A 14,813-nucleotide genomic window follows, 5' to 3' on the forward strand; every position below is an offset into this window, starting at 1 on the left:
CATCCCCAGATGGCCAAGACGGGTCCCATCGTGGCCCGGAGTGCCCAGCAGGTCGACAGCGCAACCCGCAACAGCGCAGAGGGGCCAGGAACGGCTCACGGCCCATGCCTGGTCTTGGAGCTCTGCTAGAGACAGCGCCGGGTGGTGGTTAGAGTGGGCACCAGCAGACTGGACTCCTGGGTTCTATCCCTGGCTCTGGGAGGAGAGTGGGGTCTAGTGGTTAGAGCGGGGGGGCACTGGGCACACGAGGAGAGATGTCCCCTCCACAGTGTGCTGGCCAGCCAGTGCCGCCCCTGCGCGGGGCCCAAAATGGGTGGCTGGTGCCAACCCCAGTGCTGTGTCTGGCCCTTGGCTGTGCCAGCAGCCCCAACAGATGATCCACTGCTCCATGGCCACCAATCCCCCTCCATCCCGGGCGCTCCCACCTACCTGCTGCACCAGCCTCTGCCCTCACAGCCCCCTCTGCGGGCTCACACTCCTCCGACACCTCCTTGGCTCAGGCCCAGCTGGGCAGAGGAGCTGCCAGGGCAGATTGAAACCTCCCTGGATGCCCGGCTGGGGAGTGAAGGTTCCCCCGCCCGGGTTTCACTTTCCATTCCTCCCCAGTGCCAGTGAGTTTCATGCTCGTAGGTGGGGCAGAGTGGCTTTGGCCCCAGGAGAAGCCACACAGCTGAGGTGGAGCTGGAGAGGCCAGGGGCTCTGGGAAGCCAAGTGGAGGGATTGCCCGCTGGGCTGGGCACATCCAGAGCAAACCTGGGCAACGGGCCCAATGGTGTAACTGAAATCTGTCTGCAGAGCGACTCACAAACGCCAGCCAGATCTCCTTGTGCTCGGGACTGAACGCTGATCTCCGCGCCCCCTTCCCCTCAACCCAGGGTCAATCTGGAGTCACTCCCAATAGCAGTGGGGACAGGGCTGGATTCTGCTCCCAGAACCCTGGGGTCAAGCCGGTGTCACGCCCTACCTGCAATGGGATTACTCCATTGGAGTCAATGGGGCCAGGTGCCCAGGTGTGGACTGTGGCCAGTGCAGCATTGCAGCCAGCAGGGTGATGCTGGTTTGCACCAGCAGCTGGCCAGCCGCGCGTACTGGGGGCTTTGGGGGGGGGGTTGCTCTGGGGGTGGGGGCAGAGAAGGAAGCTGGGGCAGCCAGATGGGGGGAAGTCAGCTGGGCAGTTGCAGGTGGATTGATGTGCCAGAGCTGGACCGGATTTATTGCCCCCAACCTGGGGGGGGGGTGAAGTGGGGGTCATCCTATCTCTTTGCAGTGTTGTATGCGGCTGTTCCGCATCCCAGCGCCGGACAAGCTATCCCTATGCAGTGTTATATGTGGCTGTCCCGCAGGGGCCCCATCCCAGAGCTGGCTGCATCTCAGAGGCAGGTGCCCCATCCTCTCTCCTGGGCTACATTCGCCATACCCACCACCCTCCACACCCAGCAGGCAGGACCCAAGGAGGGGGCTATCAGCCAGGCTCAGAGGGAGAATTTGGGGCCATTGGTGTCACTGGGATCTGGGGCAGCCCTCTAGCATTGCCCCCTCCTGGTATCATGTGTGGACCCACAGCAGCTGGACCCCAATACCTTAGAGGCCATCAGCCAGCGCCAGAGATTCATGTGGTATTACTCTAATGCAGGAGAGGAGAGCCCGTAGGTGTTAGGGGGAAATCAGTCCGTGTGGCCTGCGGAACTCACTGCTTCTTGTGTCTGGGATGGTGGAGGGGCAGGCTGCAGACCGTGTGTGGAAAGGGGCTACATTGAGCAGGAATCACAGCCCACCAACCCACCCTGAGTCCCCCACGCTGTCCCCTTACCTGGGCTTCCTGCGTGAGGGTGGTTCACCCCATGCTGAAATGCAGCTAGCTCTGGGTTGGGGCAGCTGGGGAACAGCCGCACATAACACTGCACAGGGTGGCTCACCTGGCACTGAGATGCAGCTAGCTCTGGGTTGGGGCAGCTGGGGAACAGCTGCACATAACACCACATGGAGATTCCCCAGGTCAGGAATTGGAAGAGATGGTCTGGCTGGGTTCTGCCCGCTAATTCAACTCCCGCTCCCTGCCACATGGGGCATTTCATTTGCTTCCCGAAAGCTCTTTGAGCCCTGTCTGAACTGCCCGCTGGGTGCAGCTTACATCTCCCTGGAATAAAGCTTCGCCAAGAGCCCCGCACTGGTGAGCGACCCTACCGCTGCGCCGACTGCGGCAAGGGCTTCAGCACTGGCTCCAACCTGGCGCAGCACCGGCGCACGCACCAGCCTGATCGGCCTTACCTCTGCGCCCAATGGGAAGGGCTTTCCCGGCAGCTCGGAGCTGCTGCACCACTAGCGCTCCTACACCGGGGAGTGGCCCTGCCATTGCGGCATCTGCGGCCTGGCCTTCGCCCACAGCACGGTGCACCGGCGCCACCAGCGGGCCCCACCTGGAGGAGTCGCCCTACCGCTGCGGAGACTGCGGGCGCAGCTTCGCCCAGCGTTCTGACATGGTGGTGCACAGCCGCACCCACACTGGCGAGCGGCCCTACCGCTGCCCCGACTGCCCCAAGGTCTTCGCCCAAAGCTCCCACCTGGCCACCCACCGGCGCAGCCACACCAGCGAGCGCCCCTACCGCTGCCCTGACTGCCCCAAGGCCTTTGCCCAGAGCTCGGTCCTCACCGTGCACCGGCGCACCCACACTGACGAGCAGCCCTACGCCTGCGGCGAATGCAGCCGACGCTTCCACCGCAGCTCCAATCTTATCCGTCACCAGCGCACCCATACAGCCGAGTGCCCCTTCGCCTGCCCGCAGTGCGGCCGACGCTTCCATCGCCGCTCCAACATGGTGGTGCACCAGCACACCCACTCCCGGGACAAGGGGCTCTGCCCGCCGGCTGCCAGGGACGCTGCCCGCTGCGGGTCTTGGAGACAGAGAGCCCTAGCCCTGTGCCCACAGCCACAGGGACTATATAGCCCTGCCCTGGCCTTAGAGCCCCGCTCGGATGCTGTGCTGTGCTCTCCTCTGCCCGTGCCAGGCGCTGCACCCCCAAAAGGCCCTCAATGAGGCAGGGCGAGCGGAAGGCTGGCAACGACCTGGCAGGGAGAGCGCTTGGCATGGCCCCTTCGCCCATCCGTGAGGCCCAGCCGCAGCAGCAGCAGCGAGACAAAGTAGGCTGGGAGCTCAGGGGCCGCGTTTGCACCTTGAGAGTGATTTGCCGGGGAACTGCCCCCTCCATCACTGGGCGCTGTTACAGCCAGACCATGCTGGAAGCCAGGTGCTAGCTCCACCACCAGATAGGGGCTGGCCACTGGGATCTTCGCCAGCTCCCTGCTCTGGAGTTCAGGGCCCAGCTACTGCTGGAAGGAGGATGAGGATGGTCTGCAGGCTGCATGTGGGGAGGAGGGGAAGCTGGGGCTGATGCTTCTGTTTTGAAATAAAGCATTTGTACCCTTTTGCAAGACAATCCCCATTTCCTCAGGGGCCCTCATCCCGCTGGGAAGCCGCCCTCCCCAATGGTAGGTGGTGTCCCACCCACACCTGGGCCATGCCCAGCCTGTCCCAGCATGCACTGTGAGCATAATGCTCTCCCCTGGTCTGTAGCGCCTAGGTGAGAGGAGGCAAGCTGAAAATCTTGGGGGAGGGGAAGAAAATAATCTGCGTGGGGGGGTAGCAGAAGGGCCCAGAGCTGGGGCAGTGTATGTGGGGGGGTGGTCTGTAGGGGCTTTATGGGCCAGCCTGAAATAGGCTGGATTAGCGAAACAGCCCCAGTCCTGATCTGGAGGAGCATAAATAACCAGACTGGGGCCATCTATACAGAATCTCGGGGACGGTTTCAGTGATCTGAACTGGGCTAGGAGTCCCTGTGGTCCATATGGGACTACATCGGCCCAAGCAGGGGGCTTTATAGATTCCAAGGCCAGAAGGGACCATTGTGATCTTCTAGGCTGACCTAGTATCTCACAGGCCAGAGAACCGTCCCAAACAATTCCTGGAGCGGGTCTTAAAACATCTGAGCGAGATTTAGAAATCATCAGCGATAGCGAATCCACCCGGTCCTTGGGACATTGTTCCTGTGGTTAATTACTCTCCTCATTAAAAAGCTACGCCTGATTGCATGGACCAGATTGGATTGGGATATATGGCCTGGCATATGTCCGTAGGGGTGAGATGGCTTTGTTCTGTAAGAGCCCACAAAGGGGTGCTGGTCAATATGGGATTATATGTCCTGTGTGGAGGGAGGTCAGATACAATAGGGTTTGGACTAGAATGCTCTGAATTGGTTTGTGAACCCATATAAGGGGTTGGGGGGGAAGGATCCATATAGAATTACCTCCTGGTCTGTACTGGGATATATGACCTGGGGTAGAACAATCCAAACCTACAAAGCTATATTGCCCTGTTGTAAATATCTGTCACATCCAAAGGGGGAACAAGTGAAGGTCGCAAGGTCAATCACTGAAAACGTAGCCAGCGGCTCAATGCGGACTGTGTCACCCTACAGCCCTAAGAACAATGTCCACACCCCGGGCGCCCTGCCTTGTTCAGTTGCACGGGACAAACAGCAGGTCAATATCTTGGGTTGGCCTCCTTGGTCAGTGGGCGGCCCTGGGCCATATTCACAGACTGGTGAATGGGAACGGGGGGGTTATCCCATCTGACAGGTGGTTTGCATGGCTTTGTGGGGCAGCTGCAGGGTCCATACAGGTCTATATGGCCTATGGCAGGCTGTGAGGAGGATGCAAGGCCTATACAGGCTGTACTGCTCCTAGCAGGAAGCAAGGAGGATGCAGGGCCCATACAGGGCAGCTGTGCAGAGGGTTGTACAGCCCAGGAGGGCTGAGGGGGAGCAGACAGAGCAGGACCTCTCAGGCCCATCAGCTATTGGGAGGTTGCAAGCCCTATACAGCCCTGTATGGCTGGGGGGAGGGTGGGGGAGGATAGGAATTGGCTCACTTTTGGAGAGGTATGAAATGTTTGCCATGGGGATATATAAGCCTCCCAGACACTCTGGTCTTTACAAGTGACGGTGAGCAGGTGATGCAATTCGCGGCATGTGCCGCGGCGTATGCAAATCGCAACCCTTCCACGTCTTCACGCAAAGTGGGGATCTAGGGGACGCGCGGCCGGCTCTATGACCTGGGGGGGTGGGGTTGTGCTGGTACATACTGGGCTATATGGATCTTGGTAGGATGGTCTGTATAGGGCTATATGTCCTGGGTGGGTGCTGGTTCTTACACAGCTGTATGGATGGCAGTAGAATGGTCTGTATGGGGCTATATGGCCTCGGATGTGTGTGTACTGGTCCATACAGGCTGTATGGATTTCAGTAGGATGATCTGTATAGGGTTCTATAGCCTGGAGCGATGCTGGTCCATACAAGGCTGTATGGATGGCAGTAGAATGATCTATTTGGGGCTATATAGCTTGGGGATCACAGTCTGTGGATCCCTGCCTCCCTTCTCTCTGCTTGCCAGCCCCGCTTGTCACTCCCAGGGTGAGGCGGAAACAGAGGGCAGCCGAGGCGGGGGGCGCGGGCCTGACACTGGAGCTGCGCTGGGAGTGGCAGGACTCCGGCGGCACCTGGCATCGCTTCGTGCCTGAGCAGAGCGAGGTGCTGACACAGGCGGCCAGGTGAGTGCCCTGGGGGCGGGGGGAGTGTCGTGGCTCGGGCTATGGTGGGGGAGTCACAGGCTCTGAGCCGTGTCCATCTACCCCCAGGGCAGGGAAGCCCAGCGTGGCTGTGGGTTCCCGCGTGGACCTGCGGCGGATGGTGCAGTGGGATGGACAGATGGGGCAGGACAGATGTGTGGCAGCCGCTTTCCAGGACCAGGACTCCTGTGAGTGCCCAGGGGGGAGCAGTGTCGTCCTGGATGCCTGGGTCCCACCCCTGTCTTGATCACTCCCCCGAATTATGGGGCCCCCTAGGGGTCAGCACCCTGCTGTGCTGCTCGGACACCTGTGTCCTATGCCCAGTCGCCGTCACTGCCCCAGAGGCTGGGAGCTGTGGGGCCCCCGGGGGTGAACGCCCTGCTCAGCCACCTGGACACCTGGGTCCGATGCCCCATCACCATCACTGCCCCAGAGGCTGGGAGCTGCAGGGTTAGCGCTGGCAGGGAGCTAACAGGATGCCCGCGGCCCAGATTTTGTGTGGTGCTGGCAGGGGGACGAAGAGGGGCAGTGGCTGCCCTACCCTGCCGATACCTGCCTGGCGCTGGAGCGAGCGTGGCGTGGCGACGGGGGTCCCAGCCTAGAGGTGACGTTCAGCCGGACCCGCTACATATTGGACACGGCACAGATGACCCAGACCAACATCAGAACTGGGTACCAGCGCCGGATGGAGCGGAGGGAGTCAGGTACTCCTGGATTCTCTCCCTGGCTTTGTGAGGGGAGTGGGGCCTAGTGCGTAAAGCGGGCTCTGTGGGAAGCTGGGGGAAGGGGTTCAGGCTCCCAGGGCCCAGCTCCGGTTGGTGAGCAGGTCTCGGGCACCTGGGGCGGGGCAGGCCTTGCTGCCAGAGTGTAAGCTCGTTAGTCATTAATCATCCCCCAGGGAGCTGGGAGGAGAATCGGACGCCAGGCACAGCTGGGTCACAGCGACCACGCACAGGGTGGCTTGCCTGGTGCTGAGATGCGGCCATCTCTGGGGTGTGGCACCCTCCCCTCCCCCTCTGACCCGTGGCCTCTCTCCACAGACGCTGTGGATGATGATGGGGGATCTGAGCCCAGCTCCATCCCTGGCTCCTCGTCCCCCCAACGGCCCCAGCGCCGAAGAGACCCCGGGATGCGGGGGCCAGCCCCAACCCCAGAGCCAGGGGAGAGACCACAGGTGAGGGGTGGCGAACTACAGCACCCGTGGTCTGCCGGCCTCTCTCTGCCAGCTGTTTGTTCCAGCCCTGGTTTTCTGGCTCTGCCCCCTTCCAATAGATTAGTATCTAAAACAGGGGCGGGCAAACTTTTTGGCCTGAGGGCCACATCAGGTTTGTAAATTGTATGGAGGGCCGGTTAGGGGAAGGGGTCATGGCCTGGCCCCCACCTCCTATCTGCCCCCCCACCCCCCAGACTCCTGCCCCATCCAACCTCCCCTGTTCCCTGACGGACCCCCTGGAACCCCTGCCCCATCCATACACCCCTGTCCCCTGACCGCCCCCAGACCCCCGCTGCCTCATGCAACCCCTCCTCTCATTCCTGATGGCCCCCCTGGGACTCCTGCCCCATCCACCCACCCCTTCTTCCTGTCCCCTTACTGCCCCTGGAACGCCTGCCACTGACTGCCTCCGACTACCCCCTGCCGCCCCATCCAGCACCCCTCCCTGACTGCCCCCCTCAGGACCCCGCCCCCATTCAACCCCCTATTCCCCCCCCACCCCCTGACCACCACCCTGAACTCCTCTGCCCTCTATCCAACTTCACCTGCCCCCATACCGCGCTGCCTGGAGCATCGGTGGCTGGCGGTGCTACAGCCACGCCGCCGCCACTGCGCAGCACAGAGACCAGGTCAGGCCAGGCTCTGCAGCTGCGCTGCCCCAGGAGCTCACAGCTCTGCCGCCCAGAGCATTGTGCTGGTGGCGGAGCGAGCGAGCTGAGGCTTTGGGGGGAGAACAGTGGAGGAGGGGCTGGAGGCTAGCCTCCCCGGGCCAGGAGCTCGGGGGCCAGGCAGGACGGTCCCGTGGGCCGGATGTGGCCCGCGGGCCATAGTTTGCCCACCTCTGATCTAAAAGGTGTGCCCAGGAATCCTAGCTGCCCCTCCCCACCACACCACCCGCCTTGCTGCTCCTAGAGGAGTCACTTCACATTGGCTCGTGCTCAGCCTTATTCTGTGCAGCCGCCGAGCGATCCAGGGTGCCAGGCGCCACCTTGGCATCACTTCCGCCTCCGCCAGCCGGCGTCGCCGACAAAAACATCCTGGCTACAACGATTCCCCAGCGGCGACGATGTGTGGGGATCTATCAGTTAGCCAGTTTTTAATCCGTGTGTCAGGCACTTTGTCACTAGCCCACAGCACTCGGTTTTCAGTCGGGTCACACGGTGCCAAGTGGCACAGCATATAAAGTTCCCTGTATCAACGAAACCCATAACGTCACCAACAGATGAGATCAGCTTTGTTTGTTTTCCGTGAAGCCTGCCTGGCCTTGCTGAAGTTCCTGTGCTTTAACCTGGGATTGCTTGAATCTCGCGTCAGCTTTTGTGTTGTTCTTCCCGGGCTTTTCGTCAGGCTAACTGGCCTAAAGCTACACACTTGCGCCGCACTCATCCGCTCTTCAGAAATGTTCCCTCTATCCCGGGGTTGATTTCAGATGAATGCCAGCAGGTCAGAGATAATCTCAGCCAGCTCTTTTGCGACTCGGGGCTGCGAGTTAGGCAGCCAAGCTGATTTGGAAACGGGTGTGATTTATAAGCGCCTTCCCTATCCTGCGCTAGGAGTGCGTGACGTCGGCCTTGGACGCTGCTGGCTCCTCGTGGCTGCCTGAGAAGGGGCCCGTGGCGTGGCTGGAGCTCTGTTGTTCCTCGAGCACCAGGCCCTACCTTGGCTCAGGTCCCTAGGATCCCTGCACTGATATCTCTTAAATCCTCTCCCCACCCCCATTTCTGTCTGTCACCCCCAGAGGTCATCAAGACCCTGATTGTGAAGGGGAAGGCGCCGGTGGATCCCGAGTGCTTGGCTAAACTGGGGAAGGTAACACAAGACCTCCTGCCCCGGGGGTCTCCAGTCCCCACCCCCCTGAACCAGCCAATGCCTGCCCTGGGGCGGGATTGGGGCCAGCGCCCCCTAGAGGGGAAAAGGCCCACATCCCTGAGACAGCCAGTCCCCACTGGGGTGGGATTGGGGCCAATGCCCCTAGAGGGGACTTCCTCACATCCCATCCCTTCCCAGGGCCGGCTGCGGCTCAGGAAGTGCCCATTTCCCCCCAGGCCCACATTTACTGTGAAGGGGACGACGTCTACGACGTGATGCTCAACCAGGTGAGTGTGGCGCTGTGGCACTCCTGGCCGGGAGAGCCACCCGCTCAGGAGCTGGGGGAAGTGGGGCTGCTGCGGGCAGAGACCCCCCAACCCTGTCCCTGGCGCCCAGCCCCCCGTCTGTCCATCCGTCCCGCAGACCAACCTCCAGTTCAACAACAACAAGTTCTACGTCCTACAGCTCCTGGAGGATGATGGGCCGCGGAGCTACAGCGTCTGGACGCGCTGGGGGCGCGGTGAGCAGGGTGGGGGCCATGGGGGGCTGGGTGAGTGTCGTGGGGCACTCCTGCATGGGGGAGGGAGCTGGATGTGTGTGGCCAGGGGCTAGGGTGTGGCAGGGGGCTGGGTGCATGGCAGGGGTTGGGGGGGCAGAGCAGTGTCCCCCATCACCACATCTGTCCTGTCCCTGCAGTGGGGCGGCCAGGCCAGCACGCGCTGGTGTCCTGCGCTGGGGACCTTGCCCAGGCCAAGGAGATCTTCACTAAGAAGTGAGTCCCCCTCTCCCCCCAAACCCCTTGGAGCCTGCCCCCTCCTCGCCTCCCTCTCCGGTCTCTCCCCAGATTCCTAGACAAGACCAAAAACCACTGGGCCGAGCGGTGCAACTTCCAGAAAGTGCCTGGCAAGTACGACCTGCTGCACATGGACAGCTGGCCCCCCGTGAGTGTGACACCCCCCCTTACAGCCCCCCCATACGACCTGCACAAGGACAGCTGGCCTCGTGACCCCCTACACATAGCCCCCTGCCCCATATTACCTGCACATGGATCCTGAAGCCCACGCAGGCCCCCCAGCTCATGTGGAGAAGCAGTGGGCCCTGTGTCCCACCTCCATGGGAGCATTGCAGGGTGGCAGAATGGGGGTGCTCTGGGTACGGCTGGGAGATCCAGTAACAACCCCCCCCCCCCCCCGCCCAGGCCGCAGAGCTGCGCGGGGGCCTCCCAGCCCAAACCAGCCTCACGACTGGACCCCCGAGTGCAGGCGCTGCTGGGGCTGATCTGCGACCTGCAGGCCATGGAGGAGATTGTGCTGGAGATGAAGTATGACACCAAGAAGGCTCCTCTCGGTGAGCCCCCCATGGGCGTGTAGGGGAGGGATTGGGGGTGGCGGGGGCCGGCAGATCTGGGCTGTGGTTGAGAGGGTTCTGGGGTGCAGGGGATCTGGCGGGAGTCAGGGGGCTCCTGGGGGGTCCCAGGCGCTGGTGGTTCTGACCCGCTCCCCCCAGGGAAGCTGACGGTGGAGCAGATCCGTGCTGGGTTCCAGTCACTGCAGAAGGTGGAGGCGGTTCTGCGGGCCGGGGACACTGGACGGGCCCTGCTGGAAGCCTGCAACGAGTTCTACACTCGTGTGCCCCATGACTTTGGGTCAGTGCCCCCAAGTGCCCCCCCCCGCTCCTCCCCCCGAGTGTCGCTCCCAGCATGCTCCGCCGTGCCGAGTGTCCCCCGCCCGCTCCGAGCGCCTCCTGCCTAGGGTTGCCAACTTTCTACTTGCACAAAACCAAACACCCTTGTCCCACCCCTCCTCTGAGGCCCTGCCCCTGCTCACTCCATCCCCCCCTCCCTCTGTTGCTCACTCTCCCCACCCTCACTCACTTTCACTAGGCTAAGGCAGGGGGTTGGGGTACAGGGGGTGTGAGGGCTCTGGGGCTGGGCCAGGTATGAGGGGTTTGGAGTGCAGGAGGGGACTCTGGACTGGGGCACGGGGGTTCGGAGGGCAGGGGGTTGGAGCGTGGGGGGGTGAGGGCTCCAGCTGGGGGTGCGGGCTCTGGGGCAGAGCTGGGTATTAGGGGTTTGGGGTGCAGGAGGGTGCTCTGGGCTGGGATCGAAGGGTTTGGAGGGTGAGAGGGGGATCAGGGCTGGGGCAGGGGGTTGGGGCGTGGGGGTGCAGGCTCCGGGTGATGCTCACTTCAAGCAGCTCCCGGAAGCAGTGGCATGTTCCCCCTCTGGCTCCTACGTGGAGGCGCAGCCAGGCGGCTCTATGCACTGCCCTGTCTGCAGGCGTTGCTCCCGCAGCTCCCATTGGTCGGGAACCACAGTGCTTGGGGCGGGAGCAGCGTACAGAGCCCCCTGGCTGCCCCAATGCCTAGGAGCTGGACGGGGGACATGCCACTGCCTCCGGGAACCGCGTGAAGCCTGCCTTAGCTTCGCTGTGCCGCCAGCCGGACTTTTAATGGCCCTTCCAGCAGTGGTAACTGGAGCTGCCAGGGTCCCTTTTCGACTGGGTGTTCCGGTCAACAACCGGACACCTGGCAACCCTACCCCTGCCCCTCCAAGCACCCCCTACCCTGCCCTGCTCTGCGTCCTCGCTGGGGCTCTAGGTCCCCCCCCACTCCCCCTAGGCCTGGCTCACTCTGCTTCTCTCCCCCCCACACACACACCCAGGCTTTGGACACCCCCATTGATCTGGACGTGGCAGGAGCTTCAGGAGAAGGTGCAGCTGCTGGAGGTGAGCGGGGGGAGGTGGGAAATCTGTCCCTCCATCTCTCTGTCTGTCCATCCCACTCTGACCCCTGACTCCCCCCACCCCCCAGGCCCTGGGCGAGATCCAGCTCGCCATCAAGCTGGTGCGCTTGGAGCTGCATGGCCAGGAGCACCCGCTGGACCGGAGCTACCGCACGCTGGGCTGTGAGCTCCACCCCCTGGAGCGGGACTCTGCCCACTTCCAGTTTGGGGGGCTGCGAGGGGCCAGCAGTGGGGAAGCTGGGGAGCAGGGTGGGTTGGGGAGTGGTGGGGAGCAGTGTAGGCTAGTGGGGTGGGCAAGGGGGACAATGTGGGGCTGGGGAGGCCAGGTGAGGGGGCAGTGACCAGGGGCATGTGGGGTGGGGGAGCGGGGGCTGAAAAAGGCCAGGCGGGTGGGGAGGGGGGCAGGGCTGGGGTTGGCTCACGCCCCACAGCTCCCCCCAGGTGCTGGAGCGGTACCTGCTCTCCACCCATGCGCCCACCCACTGTGACTACTCCATGGAGCTGCTGGAGGTTTCACCCTGAGCCGGGCCGGCGAGCCCCCCTTCCGCGCCAGCCTGTCCAACCGGTGATGTAGATAAATCACTGATAATTTTCATATGACTTTACATTGGTGCCTCTTCATATAACCTTGTGGTGCGTCTACCCACGTGTGACCTCTGTTTTCATGGGACTTTGTATCAAAGCCTCATTTAGAAACTTTGCATTGCCCTTGGTATCATATTATAGCCCCTAAGGATAGAATAAGATAGAAGAAAAATTTCTTTTTGCTAGCAGTAGAACAAGAGCTCTCCCCCCCCCCCCCACTCTTAATCAATTGCCCTGTTGAATGAATAACCCCTCGGGGGTTAGAAGCAAGCACCTTCTTTTGGAAACACCCTCTTTGCAGCATTGGGACAACACTCAAAAGAAAGCAGCACAAAGGACCAATGGACACAGACACAGAGTTTGAATCTGGTATAGATATGCATAAGAGGAAAGCTGCTATAAAAGTGAGGTGTCTTGCAGAGGACCCCGGGTCTCGTCTTGTCAACATGGAAGCATCGATCCGGATCGGCAGAAGCCCGGCTCCACCCCCTCCCCCATCTAACTCACCTGGCCAGTGAAGTTAAGGGGAGCAACTAATTGGTAACAACAAGACGGAGTGTGTTTGTGTGTGTGTGTGTGAGTGTAAGTGTAATATATTATATGCATATGATACAGTGTTAGTGAATACATGTATTACTAATAAATGTGGCGTTTTGTCTTATTCCCCCTGAAAAGATCCTGTGCAGTACTTTAAGTACAACAGTGAGGGGCTGGGGGGAGTGATCCAGGGGGCTGGGGGGCGTCCTGGGGGCAGGAGCAGCTGGGGGGGCCCAGGGATGGGAACAGGTGGGTTTGTCTTGCGCCTGGTGGGTTACATCTGCGCAACCAGACTGTCCCCCCTCCTCCCGGCTCTGTCAGCTCCCTCCCAGCATTGCCCCCTCACACCCCTCCGAGCTAAGCGAACCCTTCTGCTTCAGTGCCAGGCACAGGGGAAACTGAGGCACACAGCAGCAGAGTAAAAGTGTTAGACAATTCACGCTTGGACACAGGAGAAGAGTCCGGTGGGGTGGGGGTTGGATCCCAGCCAGTAAAGGGGCTGGGTACTGCGGGGAAGGGGGGAGGCTAGGCATGGGGCTCACCCTCTCCCTTTCTTCCCCCCAGGACGTTGCTGTGGCATGGCTCCCGGCTGGGCAACTGGGTGGGGATCCTGAGCCAGGGGCTGCAAGTGGCACCCCTTGAGGCCCCCGTCACCGGCTACATGGTGAGACCCCCCCTTGTCCCCAGCTGCCTGCCTTTTCCTCCTCGACCCTTTCCCAGCTCCCTCCCCCTCAGCCAGTCTAATCCCTCACCACCACCCATCTCTCACCCCCAGTTTGGGAAGGGCATTTACTTCAGGCATGTTGTCCAAGAGCGCCAATTACTGCTTCGCCTCGCACCAGCGCGATGTGGGCCTGCTGTGCTGTGCGAGGTGAGTGCCACCCCAGAGCCAGCTGCATCATGGAGAGCGAGCCTGGCCCAGAGCACCTGGGTTCATGTCTGGCTCTGGAAGGGGAGTCGGGTCCTGGGGTTAGAACAGGACGGGGCTGGGTTCTCTTCCCACTCTGGGCAGGACGCACAGGCAGCTGTGGACTTGGTGCCCCTCTCCTGTTGCAGGTGGCCCTGGGTGAGTGCCAGGAGCTGCTGGAGGCGAATGCCGAGGCCGGGAAGCTGCCACCCGGGAAGCACAGCACCAAGGGGCTGGGGAAGCTGGCACCCGCCCCCACCAATAGCATCATGACAGAACCCAGGCATCTGGGCGCTTACCCCAGGGGGTGCCGTAGACCCAAACATCATCTGAATGGTGCCCCACAGCGAGTAGGGTCCCGGCGGGGTTGGGGACCACACAGAGGGCTGGAGAAAGCGGCCCTGAGCCCAGAGTGCCCCGGCAACAGCCCTGGTGCCCTGGCCAGAGCTGGACCTGGGCCACAAATCAGGGGTTAGTGCTGTGCCCCCCCCCACCTCCACCAATGCCCCTCACTCCCAACCCGCAGCCCCTGCTAGCCCAGCCCTCCTCCCCGCCGGTGCCCCTCACTCCCAACCCGCAGCCCCTGCTAGCCCAGCCCTCCTCCCCGCCGGTGCCCCTCATTTCCGACCCGCAGCCCCTTCTAGCCAAGCCCTGCCCCCCAGAGGGGCAGCCCCCCTGGCAGTACCTGCTACCCTCACGCAGGCCCCAGGTCTCCAGTCCCCCAGCAGAGGTGCCCAGGCAGAAAAACGCAGGCCGAGATCCCAGTGCCACCACTCAGCAGGGTCTGCCATTACCTGATGTAATTAAATGGGACTTTTTTTCATTTGACTGTTTCTCATCAGATCCTACCTGTTTTTTATCATCTTTCATCCTCCTCTCCTTATTAGGACACAGAGAATCTCCATTAGTAGATTCTGCCCTAAGGCTTGTCTCTGTCCTAACCATGTTCTCCTCTGCACTAGTCAACTTTCTCCCAGCCCTTAATTTAAAAACTGCTCAAAAACTTTTTTAATTTTAAGTGCCAGCTATCTGGTTCCATTTTGGTTTAGGTGGAGCCCATCCTTCCTGTATAGGCTCCCCAGAAGTTTCCCCAGTTCCTAATAAATCAAAAAACTCTTTCTCCCTGCACCATCATCTCATCCATGTTTTGAGACCCTGCAATTCTGCCTGTGTAACTGACCCTGCCTGTGGAACTGGAAGCATTTCAGAGAATGCCTCCATGGAGGTCCTGGACTTCATTCTCTTACCTAGCAGCCTAAATTTGGCCTCCAGGACATCTCTCCTATCCTACCCCGTGTCATTGGTACCTAAATGTTCCATGACCACCGGCTCCTCCCCAGCACTGCACATAAGTCTATCTAGATGTCTCCAGAAATCCGTAACCTTCACACCAAGCAT

General features: G+C 61.3%; 2 protein-coding genes across 2 annotated transcripts in view; one reads left to right on the forward strand and one right to left on the reverse strand.

The window, feature by feature from the left end:
* Nucleotides 1-13,850, reverse strand: part of LOC135975265 (telomerase protein component 1-like) — a 34,492-nt gene extending 20,642 nt beyond the window's left edge. Inside the window, exon 1 of the mRNA XM_065565483.1 lies at nt 13,715-13,850. The gene's annotated coding sequence lies outside the window, so the exon portion shown is untranslated. The remainder of the gene's footprint in view (nt 1-13,714) is intronic.
* Nucleotides 5,876-13,700, forward strand: LOC101945278 (poly [ADP-ribose] polymerase 2). The gene is given in 15 exon segments (XM_065565484.1): nt 5,876-6,325; nt 8,573-8,643; nt 8,880-8,930; nt 9,067-9,163; nt 9,340-9,415; nt 9,488-9,577; nt 9,815-9,990; nt 10,150-10,288; nt 11,306-11,369; nt 11,455-11,588; nt 11,818-11,894; nt 11,897-11,951; nt 13,073-13,172; nt 13,284-13,303; nt 13,305-13,700. Coding segments are annotated over 15 exon segments (1,287 nt in total). The 5' UTR covers nt 5,876-6,267; the 3' UTR covers nt 13,384-13,700.
* Nucleotides 13,851-14,813: the final 963 nt, after the last annotated feature.

This window comes from Chrysemys picta, chromosome 13 (assembly GCF_011386835.1).
Source record: "Chrysemys picta bellii isolate R12L10 chromosome 13, ASM1138683v2, whole genome shotgun sequence".
Taxonomy (NCBI): domain Eukaryota; kingdom Metazoa; phylum Chordata; order Testudines; family Emydidae; genus Chrysemys; species Chrysemys picta.